The 19,020-nt window shown below is 46.1% G+C and overlaps 1 protein-coding gene across 2 annotated transcripts in view; it reads right to left on the bottom strand.

Moving 5' to 3' along the window:
• The window catches only part of daam2 (dishevelled associated activator of morphogenesis 2), a 355,177-nt gene that overhangs the window by 101,121 nt on the left and 235,036 nt on the right, over positions 1-19,020 (bottom strand). For both annotated transcript variants that reach the window (XM_078212233.1, XM_078212234.1), the window contains exon 14: positions 17,652-17,954. In XM_078212233.1, the coding sequence (XP_078068359.1) occupies positions 17,652-17,954 (303 nt within the window). The remainder of the gene's footprint in view (positions 1-17,651; positions 17,955-19,020) is intronic.

Genomic DNA, 19,020 nt, shown 5'->3' with positions numbered 1-19,020 from the left:
TTAACAGTATATGTTCGACAGGCGCTGGAGTGTGGCGACTAGGGGATCTTCACAGTGACTTCATTGCAGTGTTAATGTATGCCTGCTTGTGATGCTAATAAATATGCTTAAAACTAGAGGGAGCATTTTCAGTGTATTAGCCAATGATACAGCTGCTTATTTGATGGTCCCATAAACTGCAACTGGATGAAAGACAAGAGACCCTGAATATTTTTGTTTGCGTCGATCACTTTTTGTGAGCATACTGCAAGAGCAACTCCTTGAGCGCAATCTTACCGGCCGTTCACACCACGCTCCCACTGCAGTGAGGTCAGAGAATGTGACACCCAGCCAAATCTCCATTCACTGCAGCACGATGGGAAAATCACACCGGCATGAACAATTGTAACATTCTGGACCTCCGGCAAAATTTTCCCCGTCCCGTCCGCCACAGGAATCATAGCGGGCAGGACACGGACCATGCAAAGATCCATTGACCGCGGGCAAGATTTTTCGGCTTTGTGGAGAGCGCGGCCAGAAAATCCCACCCCTTATCCTTAATCTCCCCAGCTGAACCAGTGCAAGGCCAATGGAGGAGCTGTCTCTGACCAGTATTTAATCCGATAGACAACTGATTTCGCAATGCCATATTCCGTCATTACCACATCCCATCCCCTATGCACTTGGGGTCTTAAACCCATAGCCAAAGGCCAGAGCACTGAGTTTGGTCCACTTATATACAACACACCAGAAACAACTGGAATATGTGCTTAGGCTTAGGACAATAATCAGGGCACATTGAACACAAACATCAAGAAGAATACTTCACCAGTAATGTTCATAGTAGTTCTACCAAGAGAAATAGACACATAGAAACTAGGCCATTCAGCCCTTCGAGCCTGCTCTGCCATTCAGTATGATCATGGCTGATCATCGAATTCAATATCCTAATCCCCCCTTCCCCCATATCCCTTGATCCCTTTAGCCCCAAGAGCTATATCTCATTTCTTCTTCAAATCAGACAACATTTTGGCCTCAACTACATTCTTTGGTAGTGAATTCCACACATTCACCACCCTCTAAACGTTCCAAGCGTTTCCCTCAAACTATGACCCCTAGTTCTGGACTCCCCCAACATTGGGAACATTCTTTCTGAATCTACCCTGTTTTACCCTGTTAGAATTTCATAAGTTTCTATGATAATAATTTCCTAATTTGACAATGCCCTTATACTGCTGAGACTCTTATAATATACTCTTATCTTATATCTTTATAGTCAATCACTCAAGCCAGCGATGACATTCTCCCATTCAGTTTTGATGGGTTCTGAAATGGTTGCCAAGTCCACCGTGTGATCTGTAGCCTCTGCCACAAGACACATGTGATATTTGAAGGGACGCAATGTGTTCGGTGCCTTCCCAAATGAGCCATTTCTATTTTGGTCGGTCACAAGACCGAGTTGGCAAAGATGTTTGTGGTGCTTTGAGCACAATCCCAAAATCATTTCCTTTGTGCTCCTGGGAATCTTTTGCCACGATCGAGTTCCAAGTAGTTACTTCGGGAGACAGGTGTCAGTCACACAAACACCATGTCCAGGTTGGTTTTGAGTGATTTTTTAAATATATGTTCATTCATGGGATAAGGATGTCACTGGTTGGCCTCTTGAAAACATTCAATATTTTGGCATCAACTACTTCCTGTGGTAATGAATTCCACAGGCTCACCACTCTTTGGGTGAAGAAATGTCTCCTCATGTATTTCCTTCTATAATAGTGTAGATTAGAGGGGCTTTAGATTGGTACCACTGGTCGGCGCAACATCGAGGGCCGAAGGGCCTGTACTGCGCTGTAATGTTCTATGTTCTATGTTCTCATCTCCGTCCTAAATTGTCGACCCCGAATCCTCAGACTGTGTCTGTGACAGTAAACCACATCTATGCCAACCATCAAGTATCAATCCACATTAATCCCATTTACCAGCACTTGGTCCATAGCCTGCCATGCCTTGGTGATTTAAGCACTCATCCAGGTGCTTCTTAAATGTTGAGAGAGTACCTGCCTCCACTACCCTCTCAGGCAGCACGTTCCACATTTCCAACACCCAGCCTCCCATCCATTGACTCTGTCTACACTTCCCGCTGCCTCAGCAAAGCAGCTAGCATAATTAAGGACTCCACGCACCCCGGACATTCTCTCTTCCACCTTCTTCCTTCGGGAAAAAGATACAAAATTCTGAGGTCGCATACCAACTGACTCAAGAACAACTTCTTCCCTGCTGCCATCAGACTTTTGAATGGATCTACCTTGCATTAAGTTGATCTTTCTCTACATCCTAGCTATGAGTGTAACACTACATTCTGCACTCCTTTCCTTCTCTATGAACGGTATGTTTTGTCTGTATAGCGTGCAAGAAACAATACCTTTCACTGTGTGTTAATACATGTGACAATAATAAATCAAATCAAAATCAAATCAAATCATATCAAATCAAAACCCTCTGGGTGAAAAAATAATTCTGATCCCCTCTAAGCCGACATTAATTCAATGCTGGGTATGTCGACTTGACAGAGGGCACTGCTGTTGGACTACCTTTGCAGCCATCTTTTTCAAAAATTCATTCGTGGGACATGGGCATAGCTGGCTGGCCAGCATTTATTGCCCATCCCTAGTTGCGAATCAACCACATTGCTGCGGCTTTGGAGTCATATGTATTTATTTTATTTATTAGTGTCACAAGTAGGCTTACATTAACACTGCAATGAAGTTACTGTGAAAATCCCCTAGTCGCCACACTCCGGCGCCTGTTTGGGTACAACTGAGGGAGAATTTAACATGACCAATCCACCTAACCAGCATGTCTTTCAGACTGTGGGACATGTAGGCCAGACCAGGTAAGGACAGCAGATTTCCTTCCCCAAAGGACATTAGTGAACCAGATGGATTTTTCCAACAATGGTCATCAGTAGATTCTTAATTCCAAATTGTTTTTGTATTGAATTCAAATTCCACCATCTGCCGTGGCGGGATTCGAACCCGGGTCCCCAGAACATTAGCTGAGTTTCTGGATTGACAGTCCAGCGATAATTGCACTAGCCCATTGCCTCCTGCAAAGGAGAATCTTGTGAAGGCAGTACTTTTGATAGTTCTCCAGTAAACCACAGGCAAAATAATTTCCTACAAATCCCGAGGGTTTTTGACAGAGCAACGCACAATGTCAGCTCTTGGACTGAGCAGATTACGGGATAATCAGGCAAAGAATTTAAATAAGCATTTCAATCATTGCAGGGCATTCCTTCTTGATATTAAATATTCCCCGGATAAACAGGATGACAGCCCAGCCTTCACATATTTTAAGCAGTCCCCTCATTGGAACACACTTACCAAGTGATAAGTATTTAAGCGCATCGGAGGGGAGAGTGAGACCACTGGAATTCAATTAAATTCTCAGTTTATTTAATCTCTTGTCCTCATAGCAGCCCACTGTGTAAACAGTCAGTGTGCTGGCTCCGCAGGCCTCAATCCATGTTAAAGCCCCATTGTTTTCAGAGGCAATTTGTGCATTCCTGCTGTAATCTGAATTTAATTCCGCCCCCCGTAACTGGTGTTTCAGACACTGTGATAGACAATGATTTCTGCAGCCGGCACTCAGTATAATGTGAAGCAATTTAAACAGAGAAACGGTGCATGTTCAGCTGTAATATATTACAGCGCAAACTGTCACTCAGGAACGGGGATTGACTCTATAACTCTTTGCCCTTTTTACCTATTCCATACCCCCACACACAGATACATAGAAACTAGAAGCGGGAGTAGGCCTTGCTACCTTCTTATCTCGAACAAACTGCTTAAAGGTCACACAACATGGGGAAGAGGCCAAAGTAATCCACTGAAGGTAGTGACCTCCCTTCAGGCATCCATTTAACAACCATCTTAACCCCTCGATTAGATTTCAGTCTGTAATCACTCCCAGGTATCCAAGGCAAGAGTCCCTAGATTATGTTCAGAAACATTTTCTACCGCATTATGTTTCCAGTCCAAAGCGAAAGGAGGCACCACTCGGGCATGAGGTGGGAAAAGTGGATTAAGCGTCATAGAATCTTACAGAGGTCTATAAAATAATGAAGGGCATAGATCAGCTGGATAGTCAACATCTTTTCTCAAAGGTAGGGGAGTCCAAAACTAGAGGGCATAGGTTTAAGATGAGAGGGGAGAGATACTAAAGGGTCCAGAAGGGCAATTTTTTCACACAGAGGATGGTGAGCGTCTGGAACAAGCTGCCAGAGGTAGTAGAAGAGGTGGGTACAATTTTGTTTTTTAAGAAGCATTTAGACAGTTACATGGGTAAGATGGGTATAGAGTGATATGGGCCAAAGGCGGGCAATTGGGACTAGCTTAATGGTAAAAACTGGGCAGCACGGACAAGTTGGGCCGAAGGGCCTGTTTCCATGCTGTATGTAAACTTCTATGACTCTATAATTTTAAAGCACAGAAAGAGGCCCTTCAGCCCATCATGTCTGCGCCAGCCATTAAACTTCTACCTATATTAATCCCGTTTTCCAGCACTTGGTCTGTAGCCTTGTATACTGTGGCGTTTCAAGTGCTGATCTAAATGCTTCTTAAATGTTGTGAGCGTTCCCCCTCTACCACTGTAATATGCCCTTGGAGGCAGAAGTCCCTTCACCAAAATCCCTTTATTTACAAGTCTGACAACAGCATACAGAGTGGTTTCAGATAACAGCCTACACTCGGAGTCCCAGAGGAACTGACACTCCTGGATAAATACAAAGCAAGAGGCTCCCTGATTGGCCCATCAATTTGGCCCTTAATCAGGGAGCTCATATTCTAACAGGCCCACCTCAATTGCCTGATTAAAGTCGTTAGAACCACCTTTTGAGATTCCCTCTACCCTGGGTGGAAATGTTTCTCCTCAAATCGCCTCAAAGACCCTTGCCCCTTACCTTAAATCTATGCCCCCTGGTTATTAACCCTTCCACTAAGGGGAAAAGTTTCTCCCTATCTACCCTATCTGCGTCCCGCCAGCACCACTCGTGTGGCCAGAAAGGATTTGAAAATTAGCCTCTGCAATAATTTAGGGGCATCATTCATTCCATCATGAGTTTCAGCTTGACCATGGAAAAGGACATAGAACAATCCAAAGTAAGAATAAGAAATAGGGAGGGGGCAAGTCAACTTGGATGGGGGTAAGAATGGTTCTGACCCAGATAAACTGGAATCAAAGGTTAACGAGTAAAACTGCCCATCCATTGACTCTGTCTACACTTCCCGCTGCCTCGGCAAAACAGCCAGCATAACTAAGGACCCCACGCAACCCGGACATTCTCTCTTCCACCTTCTTCTGTCGGGAAAAAGATACAAAAGTCTGAGGTCACGTCCCGACCGACTCAAGAACAGCTTCTTCCTGCTGCTGTCAGACGTTTGAATGGACCTACCTTGTAATAAGTTGATCTTTCTCTGCACCCTAGCTATGACTGTAACTCTACATTCTGCACTCTCTCCTTTCCTTCTCTATGAACGGCATGCTTTGTCCATATAGCGCGCAAGAAACAATACTTTTCACTGTATGCTAATACATTTGACAATAATAAATCAAATCAAATCAAAGCTGAGCAATGGGCTGCCTTTAAAGAGGAAATAGTTGGGCAACATCAAGAAGGCAGGGTAAACAAATGCTGAGCTCCCCGGATGACAAAATAGATCGAGATTAAACTGAAGAAGAAAAATCTGCACATGACAGACGTCAGGTGGATGATACAACTGAGAAACAGGTTGAATACAGAAGGTTCGGAGCGGAATTGAAAAGCAAATATAAGAGGCAATTGGAGAGCGTGGGAAGAGATTGGCAGCTGACATAAAATGTATTCCTAAAGTCTTCAACAGCCATGTATAGAATCACAGAAGAAACATACAATCCCTACAGTGGAGAAGGAGGCCATTTGACCCATCGAGTCTGCACTGACAACAATCCCACCCAGGCCCTATCCCCGCAACCCCACATAGTTACCCGGTCAATCCCCCTGACACTAAAGGGGCAATTTTTAGCACGGCCAATCCATCTAACCGCACATCTTTGGACTGTGAGAGGAAACGGGAGCACTCACAGGAAACCCACGCAGACATGGGGAAAACGTGCAAACTCCACACAGGCAGACCACTGAGAGGCCAGAGTTGAACCCGGGTCCCTGGCACTATGAGATAGCAGTACCAACCATGGTGCCACCGTGCCTAATAGTAAAAGAGTAAAAGGTTAGTAAAAGGAGGAATGGGGCCTGATTAGGGATGAAAAAGGGGATTTACTCATGTAGACAGAAGGTGGTCAAGGTATGAAATGAAGACTTTGCATCTCTTTACCAAGGAACAAGACGCTGAGGCGGTGATGGTGACAGAAGAAGTGATTCAGACACCTGAAGGGTTTAAAATGATAAGGAGGAGGCTGTATGCACTTAAGGTTGCTAAGACACCAGGACTGGATAAAATACATCCAAGGATAATGTGAGAAGTGAGAGTGGAAATTGTGGAAGCACTAGCCACCATTTCCTTTAAGGCTTGGGGGTGGTTCCAGAAGGCAGAAGGATTTCAAATGATACACCTCTGATCAGAAGTACGATGTCAAGATAATTCAGCAATTGCAGACCAGTCAGTTTAAACATGGCGGTGGTCCAAAGATGCACAGGTTAGGTAGATTGGCCATGCTAAATTGACCCTAGTATCAGGGGGACGAGCAGGGTAAATGTGTTGGCTTACAGGAACAGAGCCTGGGTGGGATTGTGGTCGGTACAGACTCGATGGGCCAAATGGCCTCCTTCTGCACTGTAGAGATTCTAAGATTCTACGAAGCTGCGAGAAAGGTCAAATGGGACATAGTTAATAGTCACCCGGGCAAACGTGGGATGATGAAGGAAAGAGAGCATGGATTTGTTAAGGGAAAATCAGGCTTAACTAATTTTCTGAAGTTTTTTTTCTGTTGAGGTAACGGAAAGGGGAAATGAGGCTAACACTGTTGATGCGGTATACCCGGACTTCCGAAAGGCATTTGACACAGTGCCACACAACAGACTTGTGAGCAAAGTTGGGCTTCATGGAATAGAGAGTCAGCAGCAACATGGGTGTGAAACTGGCTGGGCAACAGGAGCTGGTGTAACCTGGTGTTGTGAGACTTCTGACAGGAAACAGAGAGCAGAGCTGAAAGGATGTTTTTTCAGACTGGAGGAAGGTTTACAGTGGTGTACCCCAGGAGTCGATATTAAGACCTCTACTCTTCCTGATAGAAACATAGAAACTGGAAGCAGGAATAGGTCATTCGGCCCTTCAAACCTACTCCACCATTCATTATTATCATGGCTGATCATCAAATTCAATATCCTGATTCCCCCTCCCCCCATATCCCTTGATCCCTTTAGCCCCAAGAGCTATATCTAATTTCTTCTTGAAATCACACAATGTTTTGGCCTCAACTACTTTCTGAGGTAGTGAATTCCACGCATTCATAGAATAGAATCCCTACAGTACAGAAGGAGGCCATTCAGCCCATCAAGTCTGTGCCGACCACAATCCCAACCGAGGCCCTATCCCATGACCCTACATATTTACCTTGCTAATCCCCTGACACTAGGGTCAATTTAGCACGGCCAATCAACCTAACCCACACATCTTTGAACTGTGGGAGGAAACCGGAGCACCCGGAGGAAACCCATGCAGTTACGGGGAGAATGTGCAAACTCCACAGACAGTGACCCAAGGCCAGAATTGAACCTGGGTCCCTGGCGCTATGAGGCAGCAGTGCTAGCCACTGTACCACCGTGCCACTCTTCACTACCCCTCTGGGTGATATATATTAATGAGCTTAGGGTACAGGGTACAATCTCAAAATTTGCAGTCGATACAAACCTGGCAGACATTGTAAATTGAGAGGAGAATAGTGCAAAACTCCAAGAGCACACAAACTGGTTGGTGGAACAGGCATGGACGCAGGAGTTGAAATTTAATACAGAGAAAGCTGAAGAGATTCACTTTGGCAGGAAGAACATAGAGAGACAAGATAAAGTAAAGGGCACAATTCTAAAGGGGATGCAGGAGCAGAGGGACATGGAATTATCAGTGCATAACTCACTGCAGGTGGCAGGAGAGGTTCAGGGCATGGCTAATAACTCATACAGCATTCTACACTTTATTAAGAGGAGCGTAGAGCACTAAAGAAAGGAAGTTAAGATAGAACACTAGTTCAGCCTCAACTGGAGTATTACACTGTCCCGGGCCCCACATTTCAGGAAGGATGGGAGGGCATTAGAGAGGGGGCAGAAAAGATTCACAAGAATGGTTCCAGGGATTAGGATCTCCGCTGACACAGTTTGGAGAGGCTGTGACTATTTTCCCTGGAGAGGAGCAGTTTGAGAGGAGTTTTGATGGAGGTTTGGAAAATAATGAGGGTTCCGGACAGAGCAGTGAGTGAATAACCGCTCTTATGGGCGGAAGGGTCAAGAAGAGGGCACAGATTTAAAGTGATTGGCAAACAAAAAAGGCAATCTCTGGCAAAATGGGAAAAAGAGATTTCCACGCAGCGAGTGATTGAGGTGCAGAATGCCACAGCCTGACAGTTTGATGGAGGGCTGTTTGGGAGGAACTGGATTATTATCTGAAATGATATAATGTACCCGGCAAGAAGAGAAGGCAGGAGAATGGCACTGGGCAAGTTTCTTCTCCAGAGAGCCAGACAGATTCAATGGCCTCTTTCTGGGCTGTGATTCTGTGATAAGTTAACGCTAAACCCCGCGATTAGATTCCAGTGTGTAATCACTCCCAGGTATCCATTATTCTATATATAAACCATCTGAACCCCTCGATTAGATTCCAGTCTATAATCACTCCCAGGTATCCATTATTCTATATATAAACCATCTGAACCCCTCGATTAGATTCCAGTGTGTAATCACTCCCAGGTATCCATTATTCTATATATAAACCATCTGAACCCCTCGATTAGATTCCAGTCTGTAATCACTCCCAGGTATCCATTATTCTATATATAAACCATCTGAACCCCTCGATTAGATTCCAGTGTGTAATCACTCCCAGGTATCCATTATTCTATATATATAAACCATCCGAACCCCTCGATTAGATTCCAGTCTGTAATCATTCCCAGGTATCCATTATTCTATATATAAACCATCTGAACCCCTGGATTAGATTCCAGTCTGTAATCACTCCCAGGTATCCATTATTCTATATATATAAACCATCTGAACCCCTGGATTAGATTCCAGTCTGTAATCATTCCCAGGTATCCATTATTCTATATATAAACCATCTGAACCCCTCGATTAGATTCCAGTCTGTAATCACTCCCAGGTATCCATTATTCTATATATAAACCATCTGAACCTCTCAATTAGATTCCAGTCTGTAATCACTCCCAGGTATCCATTATTCTATATATAAACCATCTGAACCCCTCGATTAGATTCCAGTCTGTAATAAAACATAAGAAACTGGGAGAGTTGTAGTCAGGACTCCCAATTCATCACTAGTTTTTGGCAAACAGCAAAAGTCAAAATGACCCCCAGTGCCCTTCATTGGGAAAGAGTAGTGCAAGTCAGTTTAAGTTTAAGTTTATTTATTGGTCACAAGTAGGCTTACATTAACACTGCAATGAAGTTACTGTGAAAATCTACCAGTCGCCACACTCCGGCGCCTGTTCGTGGACACTGAGGGAGAATTTAGCCCAGCCAATGCACCCTAAACAGCACCTCTTTGTTGATCAGCATCCAGTAACCTCAGGGTTAACTGCAGAGTGGATACATTTCACTGCAGAGTGTGCCTTTTCGAGCGCTCTATAAATCGTCCCCTACTCTTCCAGAGCTTCACGCCCGTGAATGGAGGGAGTTTATAACCACTGGCTGGACCCGTTCATGGCACGGAAACAGTGAGTGCCATGGGAATGAGAAATGTTGGGTTTCCTCTTATTTTAAAGTGATGGGCCCAAAAGGGATAGATCATCCATTATATTCCGACCACAGCCAGCAGCAAGTTGGACCCAGATCAGCTGGCTCTTGCTAAACTCCAGGCAAGGTGTAAACAGCCTTCCAAGCTTCTCTGATCCCAGTGAGGATTCTGCTGCTGCTGGAATAGAGATTTCTTTCTCTTCCTGTCCAACCAACGGACAACTAACCTTTTGGTTCACAGTCCCATCCTTCCCGACACTTTCTCCTTTTCCTTTCCTACATTTCCTTTCCAATTCAGCTTCTCTTCTTATGAAAGGGGCTGTTGCCGAGTGCCAAGATATCAATGCTCTGGATTGCCTCCTCTCCATCTCCACTCTTAGCCCCAGTTTCCTTTTGATTTGATTTGATTTATTATTGTCACATGTATTGGAATACAGTGAAAAGTATTGTTTCTTGCGCGCCATACAGACACAGCATACCGTTCATAGAGAAGGAAACGAGAGAGTGCAGAATGTAGTGTTACAGTCATAGCTAGGGTGTAGAGAAAGATCAACTCAATGTGAGGTAGGTTCATTCAAAAGTCTGACAGCAGCAGGGAAAAAGCTGTTCTTGAGTCGGTTGGTACGCGACCTCAGACTTTTGTATCTTTTTCCGAACGGAAGAAGGTGGAAACGAGAATGTCCAGGGTGTGTGGGGTCCTTAATTATGCTGGCTGCTTTGCCGAGGCAGCAGGAAGCGTAGACAGAGTCAATGGATGGGAGGCTGGTTTGCGTGATGGATTGGATTGTGATGGATTCCAATGCTGATGACGTGGAGTAAATCACCCTCCACATTTCCCATCAAGGAAACACTGCCCCAGTCACCAACAGCCCGGGTCAGATTGATTGAGTTACATTCAGTCTACAGCACCAATCACCAACTGGGCCATGCTTCACATGACTCTCCTCCCACATCACTGCTCCTTACCCACTTAACATATCTGTCTATTCCTTTCTGCTTTATACATTTACCTAGTGGCACGGTGGCACAGTGGTTAGCACTGATACCTCACAGCGCCAGGGACCCAGGTTCAATTTCGGCCTTGTCTGTGCGGAGTCTGCACGTTCTCCCCGTGTCTGCGTGGGTTTCCTCCGGGTGCTCCGGTTTCCTCCCACAGTCCGAAAGACATGCTGGTTAGGTGGATTGGCCATGTTAAATTCTTCCTCGGTGTACCCAAACATGCGCCGTGTGGCGACTAGGGGATTTTCACAGTAACTTCATTGCAATGTGAATGTAAGCCTACTTATGACAATAATAAATAAATAATAGCTTGCCCTTCTATGCTGTTCTTCTGTCAACCCTCCTTCTGCTAGCATGGTCCACGTTCGTGCCATTGCAACATTCTTTGTATAAGAAAGGCAATGGCCTAGTGGTATTATCGCTAGACTATTAATCCAGAAACTCAGCTAATGTTCTGGGGACCTGGGTTCAAATTCTCGCCATGGCAGATGGTGGAATTTGAATTCAATAAAAATATCTGGAGTTACTGATGACCATGAAACCATTGTCGATTGTCGAAAAACCCATCTGGTTCCCTAATGTCCTTTAGGGAAGGAAATCTGTCGTCTTTACCTGGTCTGGCCTACACATGGCTCCAAAGCCACAACAATGTGGTTGACTCTCAACTGCCTGCTATGCAAGGGCAAATAGAGATGGGCAATAAATGCTGGCCAGCCCATGTCCCACGAATGAATAAAAAAATATTCCATCAACATTTCACGGGTTATGTACATTACAGGTTAACATAGAACATAGAACAGTACAGCACAGAACAGGCCCTTCGGCCCACGATGTTGTGCCGAGCTTTATCTGAAACCAAGATCAAGCTATCCCACTCCCTATCATCCTGGTGTGCTCCATGTGCCTATCCAATAACCGCTTAAATGTTCCTAAAGTGTCTGACTCCACTATCACTGCAGGCAGTCCATTCCACATCCCAACCACTCTCTGCATAAAGAACCTACCTCTGATATCCTTCCTATATCTCCCACCATGAACTCTATAGTTAACGGTCGAGAACATCTCCCTTTACATCATCCGCTTCTCATTCCCAGGTCACATTTATGGGATGCAGAGTAAAACTCCCTCCATGACACTTGTAACGTAACTGCAGCAGATACAGGTTCACGGAAGCTGATGACTACAATTCCCTGCTGCCTTTCAGACGAGATACTAAGTCCCCAACTGTTCGAGCTGGACTAGAACGATCCCATCTAGCATTGATCCAAGGGGCTGGGTGTTCTCTGTGGTGCCCTAGCCAATACTCATTCCTCAATCAACATCTCAAAAGTAGTGAAGGGATGTGGGTGTCACTGGCTAGGCCAACATTCATTGCCCATTCCTAATTGTCCTTGAGAAGGTGGTGGTGAGCCGCCTTCTTGAATCGCTGCAGTCCCTGAGTGGTAGGTAAACCCACCGTGCTGTTAGGGAGGGAGGTCCAGGATTGAGGCTCAGTGATAGTGAAGGAACGGCGATGTATTCCCAAGTCAGGATGGTAAGTGGTTTGGAGGAGAACCTGCAGGTGATGGTGTTCCCAGGTACCTGCTGCCCTTGTCTTTTTAGGTGGTACCAGCCGTGGGTTTGAAGGAGGCTTGGTGAGTTCCTTCCAGAGTGAATGTGGACAGTTTTTGATTGTGGGTCCTTTCTCTTTGGGGCACTAACTGGAGATAGTGTGATTCCTGATTGCTCTGTTGAAAGGCGCAGTTTTGATTTCAACGATTTGTCACCTCATTCTGGATTCACCCCACCAGAGGAAACAGCATCTCTCCATCTCTCTGTTCATCAACAGTAACATTTTAACATTATGAACACTCTATAGTTAAGAAAACCGACCAACGCCTCTACTTTCTCAGGAGGCTATGCAAATTTGGCCTGTCCGCTATGACTCTCAGCAATTTTTACAGATGCACCATAGAAAGCATTCTTTCTGGTTGTATCACAGCTTGGTATGGCTGCTGCTCTTATCAAGATCGCAAGGAACTACAAAGGGTTGTGAACATACCTAGACCATCATGCAAACCAGCCTCCCATTCATTGACTCTATCTACACTTCCCGCTGCCTTGGAAAAGCAACTAGCGTAATTAAGGACACCACACACCCCGGACATTCTCTCCTTCACCTTCTTCCATTGGGAAAAAGATACAAAAGTCTGAAACCAGGTACCAACCAACTCAAGAACAGCTTCTTCCCTGCTGCCATCAGACTTTTCAGAGAATTATAGAATCTACAGTGCAGAACATAGAACATAGAACAGTACAGCACAGAACAGGCCCTTCGGCCCACAATGTTGTGCCGAGCTTTGTCTGAAACCCAGATCAAGCTATTTCCTCCCTATCATCCCGAAGTACTCCATGTGACTATCCAATAGCTTCTTAAATGTTCCTAAAGTTTCTGACTCCACTATCCCTGCAAGCAGTCCATTCCACACCCCAGAAGGGCCATTGGCCCGTCGATTCTGCACCAAACACAATCCCACCCAGACCCCATCCCCATAATCCCATGCATTTTACCCTAGCTATCCTCCTGACACTAAGGGATAATTTAGCATGGCCAATCCACCTAACCCGCACATCTTTGGATTTTGGGAGGAAACCGGAGCACCTGGAGGAAACCTACACAGACATGGGATGAATGTGCAAACTCTACACAGACAGTGACCCAGGTGGGAATCCAACCCGGGTCCCTGGCGCTGTGGAGCAGCAGTGCTAACCATTGTGCCACTGTGCTGCCGTGAATGGACCTACTTTATATTAAGTTGATCTTTCTCTACACCCTAGCTATGACTGTAACACTACAATCTGCACCCTATCCTTTCCTTCTCCCTGATGTTCTCTCTGAACGGTATGCTTTGTCTGTATAGTGCGCAAGAAACAATACTTTTCACTGTACACCAATGCATTTGACAATAATAAATCAAATCAAAAAACCTCAATCAGATCACACCTCACTGTTGATACACTCAAGGAAACACAAGCCACGTTTCCTGCAACCTGCCCTCAAAATTTTAGCCCTCGCGGAGATGAGTGGAAAGAGTGGAGGAAATAAGAGAGGCGCACAGGATCATGTGAGGCAAATGTTGCAAGCTCCCAGTTGCTTCACATATGCACAACACCCAGAAACTACTGTTCCAAAATAATTCTCTTTACTCCAGCCAGTGAAAACAAATGATGGCAGAATACTGATTAATGGAAGGGTCCTGTTTATGAAGACAATTAGTCCACATTCCGTGCTAAATGCCAAGCATGTCATAAAGCCGCACGCTCGCAACAACAAAGGAGTACAAGACATGGCCAAACTACATCAGGTTTCATTCTATTCTTACTTAGACAGTCAAAAACATTCCTCTGGTCCCCAGACTACCGTTTAACTTGAGGGTCCCTCCTCATGTGAGTCGCATTTGTTTTTGGGGAGCTGTGGGGACCGGGGGGGGGATGGGGGGCGGTGCGGGGGGGGGGGAGGTGGGTAGGAGGATGGGGGGTGGTGCGGGGGGGGGGGGGGGGGGGGGGGGGTAGGAACTGGAGAAAAATGGCTGGGAATCTGGCCAGACACGACTGAGAGAATATCACATCTTGCCAAATGTGTCTCTGTCAGAGGCAATATTAAACACCCCTTCCCTGGCAACCTCGAGCTATTCAAACATGGCCTTTCAGGCTTTCCCTCGCTTGCATTCAGCAGTCACAAAAGGGCCAAGAAGAAGTTACTTGCTAAGTTGTGCCCAGTGATGTCTGGAAGTTTCTAAAGCAGCACGCTGGCACAGTGGTCAACACTGCTGCCTCACAGCGCCAGGGGCCCGGGTTCAATTCTGGCCTCGGGTCACTGTCCCTGAGTTTGCATGTTCTCTCCATGTCTGTGTGGGTTTCCTCCGGTTTCCTCCCACACTCTAAAGATGTGCGGGTTAAATTGGTTGCCCATGCTAAATTTCCCTTTGGTGTCAGGGGGATTAGCAGAGTAAATACATGGGGTTACGGGGATAAGGCCTGGGTGGGATAGTTGTTGATGCAGACTTGATGGGTCGAATGGCCTCCTTTTGCACTGGAGGGATTCTATGACTCTATGAAAGCTCCATAAGGAATGGTAGAGTATTTCACTTCATAGACAGAAGGAAGGATGTCCTTGATATAGAGGGAGTAGAGCGAAAGTTTACCAGGCTGATTCCTGGGATGTCAGGTCTGTCATATGAGGAGAGACTAAATCAGTTAGGATTATATTCACTGGAGATTAGAAGAGTGAGAGGGGATCTCATAAAATTCTAACAGGGTTAGACAGGGTACATTCAGAAAGAATGTTCCCGATGGTGGGGGAATCCAGAACTAGGGTCACAGTTTGAGGATAAGGAGCAAACCTTTTAGAACTGAGATGAGGAGAAATTTCTTCACCCAGAGGGTGGTGAATGTGTGGAATTCACGACCATAGAAAGTAGTTGAGGCCAAAACGTTGTCTGATTTCCAGAAGAAATTAGACATAGCTCTTGGGGCTAAAGGGATGAAGAGGTATGGGAGGAAGGCAGGATCAGGATATTGAATTTGATGATCAGCCATGATCACAATGAACAGCGGGGCAGACTCGAAGGGCTTCTGGTTTCTATGTCACAGGTCTTTTGGATTTGCAGTGACTGCTTTGGAGATGCCTTTCTAGATGCAAGAGGTGCTACAGACATTGGTAGTGTTGACGTTTAGCCGGAGTCACTAGAAAATGATGAGCAACTGGTTCCTCATTGATTAACTGTGCAACATTGAGACCAATTTGTCCATCATCGTGCTGATATCGCTGGAGTAATAATCCAGAGGCCCAGGGGACATGGGTTCAAATCCCACCACTGCAGCTGGTGAATTCAATAAATCTGTGTTCATGACCAGAGCAGAAATCCTAAGAAATTAGACTGAATCCCAGATTTAGATTTTGGCATTAATGTGAGGATAAATTGTTTCACACAGTTGTGATTCTATTGATCCACGGAAGGTTTTATCAAAAACAAACTTTATTTGACAATACAGTTTAAACATTATAAGTGAATTAGCTTCACTTTTACCAATTGAAATGCAAGATACAATTCTTAATTGCTAACCTATCTCTATTAGTTCCAATTTAAGCAATATTTCTCATGGACACAGGGCGGGAATTTCTGGCCACGCTTGCCCCAAAACCAGAAAATCCTGCCCAAGGTCAACAGACCTTAGCATGGTCTGCCCCCAGCTTGCTACAATTCCCATGGCAGGCAGGACAGTAAAATTCCCCCCCAACAAACTCCTCTGCAAAATCAGTTAGCAAACAACAAGCCTACATGCTGGTACATAAGCTGCTATTCCTCCAGCACACCTCTGGAGAGAGATACCTATTTTCTAGCAGGGCCCAAACTACAGTTTCCAGGGAGTGAGAGAGGGAAAAGAGCTCCTGCCCTTTGCAGGTCAAAACAGAAACTGCCTGCTTGTCTCTCAAGCTTAGCTCCATCCAGTCACATGACTGCCTCCTGCCAATCAACCGAATTGAACCCGACTCTGAAACCCCAGGGGACAACCCAAAAAAACCAAAACTTCATCAGCTCAGATTAAAACAAACACCCCAATGGCATGTGGGCTGCCTGAAGCAGACAGATTGGCACCAATTAAACAGAGCAGGCTCTTAAACATACCCTCCACAAGAACCATGACATAAATACATCTCTTAAAGGCACAATATCATCACAGGAATTATAAAGCTATATTCATGAGACCACCATTGATTGTTGTAAAAACTCAACTGGATCACTTCATGGAAAGGAATCTGCTGTTCTTACCCGGTCTGGCTGACTCTGTGTGGTTAGCTCTTAAATCCCCTGTGAAATGGCCTTGCAAGTTACTTAGCCCAGGGACAATTAGGGATGGGTAACAAATGCTGGCCTTGCCAGCGATGCCAACATCCCAGGAAAGAAAAAAAGCTACAAAAGGGATTGTCTTGTCTTTGTCGTTTCCCCATTTGTGGAATTTTACTGTGCAAAAATTGATTGCTGCATGACAACAGTAAGGGCGGCACGGTGGCACAGTGGTTACTACTGCTGCCTCACAGCGCCAGGGACCCGGGTTCGATTCCGGCTTCGGGTCACTGTCTGTGCGGAGTCTGCACATTCTCCCCATGTCTGCGTGGGTTTCCACCGGGTGCTCCAGTTTCCTCCCACAATCTGAAAGACGTGCTGGTTAGGGTGCATTGGCCGTGCTAAATTCTCCCTCAGTGTACCTGAACAGGCGCCGGAGTGTGGCGACTAGGGGATTTTCACAGTAACTCCATTGCAGTGTTAATGTAAGCCGACTTGTGGCGAAGAAATAAACTTTACTTTACTTTAAGTACCCTTCAAAAGTGCTTCATTGGCTGTGACGCAATTTGGAGTGTCCTGAAAGAAGTTATCTCAGAACCATCCTTTCACTTCTACCTCTGGGTGGAAGATAAAACCAACGCGGTTAAAGGACCGTGCTCACTTTTTAAAATTCACTCGTGGGACATGGGCGTCGCTGGCTGGCCAGCATTTATTGCCCATCCCTATTTGCCCTTGGAGGGCAGTTGAGAGTCAACCACATTGCTGTGGCTCTGGAGTCACATGTAGGCCAGGCCAGGTAAGGACGGCAGATTTCCTTCCCTAAAGGGACATTCGTGAATCAGATGGGTTTTTTCTCACTGCTGAGGCAAGTACAAATTCCTCCTTACCTCTGCCAACTTGTGCCAGTTGAAGGACTTCAGCGGGTGCGAGGGCTGCGGGACGGCTTTCTTCCTCATGCTCGCCATCGTGAGGGGGCAAGGGGGTGGTGGCATGGCGCAGTTGAAGAAGGGAGGGGCCCCGGGCGGAGGGGGGGGGCCGCCCGGCGGTGGGGGTGGGGGAGGAGGAGGTGGGAATTCGTACGGGAGGGGTGGGGGTGGCGGGGGAAGCTCGCCCAGCAGCAGAGGGGGAAGCGGAGGGAGGGGTCCCCCAGGCGGGGCAGGGGGAGGGGGGAAGGAAAGGCCTCCTGCGCTCTGAAACAGAAACAAAAACAGAGAATGAAAACTGTGAACAAACAGGAAGATTTAAAACCAATAACACATCTGTCAAAGAGGCACTGTCCATTGCAGTACTGTTTAATAATTCCTTTTCACCCCAGCAACGGTCAAGATGGAGAGTAACTCTGCTTTCTGCTCCATCATAGCAACGGGCGCCAGCCGGGCCTTCAGCTAAGCCTATTTTCCAGCACTGACAATCTGTCAGTCCAATCTGGGTGAGATGACCAGAGTTAAGAACGTAAGAAATAGGAGCAGAAATAGGCCACATGGCCAGACTGCACTGCCATTCACTCCAAACATAGCTGATCTGTGGCTTCAACTCCATTTCCCCGTCCGCACGGTAGCACAGTGGTTAGCACTGCTGCCTCACAGCACCAGGGACCCAGGTTCGAGTCCCGGCTTCGGGTCACTCTCTGTGTGGAGTTTGCATGTTCTCCATGTGTCTGCGTGGGTTTCCTCCGGGTGCTCCGGTTTCCTCCCACACTCCAAGGATGTGTGCAGGTTAGGTGGATTGGCCACATAAAATTGCCCCTTAGCATCAGGGGGACCAGCTAGGGTAAATACATGGGGTTGTGAGGATAGGACCTGGGTGGGATTGAGGTCAGTGCAAACTTGATGGGCCGAATGGCCTCCTTCTGCACTCTATGATTCTATGATTCATCCCTCATGTGTTGACTTAACTCCCCCTCAAACTCATCTGTGCTATTTGCCCCAGCTACTTCCTGTTGACGTTTTTATGAGTGGTAATTCTTTCCGGCGGTTTCATTTCTCAGAGAGCTCTCAGGAAATATCCCTCCACTTTAGCATTTAGTTTTGTCAGACGAATTAAATTCCTCTTCGACTTTACAATCTCGAGACTGTTCCTTGTCAGGGGGGTGACAGGGCATCTGAAATATTCTTTAGAGAAATGAGGCAAGCCTGGCACTGACTGATCAGTGGTGCCTTGTATCAATCATGTTTGCCGCATTGCGTCAAAACATTCCAAAGCACTTGTCATGGCAAGTGACTATGGAGTGTAGTCTCTGGTGTTCTGATTGTAGAT

This window comes from Mustelus asterias, chromosome 5, assembly GCF_964213995.1.
Source record: "Mustelus asterias chromosome 5, sMusAst1.hap1.1, whole genome shotgun sequence".
In the NCBI taxonomy this organism is placed as follows: domain Eukaryota; kingdom Metazoa; phylum Chordata; class Chondrichthyes; order Carcharhiniformes; family Triakidae; genus Mustelus; species Mustelus asterias.
This window is presented reverse-complemented; position numbering and strand designations above follow the sequence as displayed.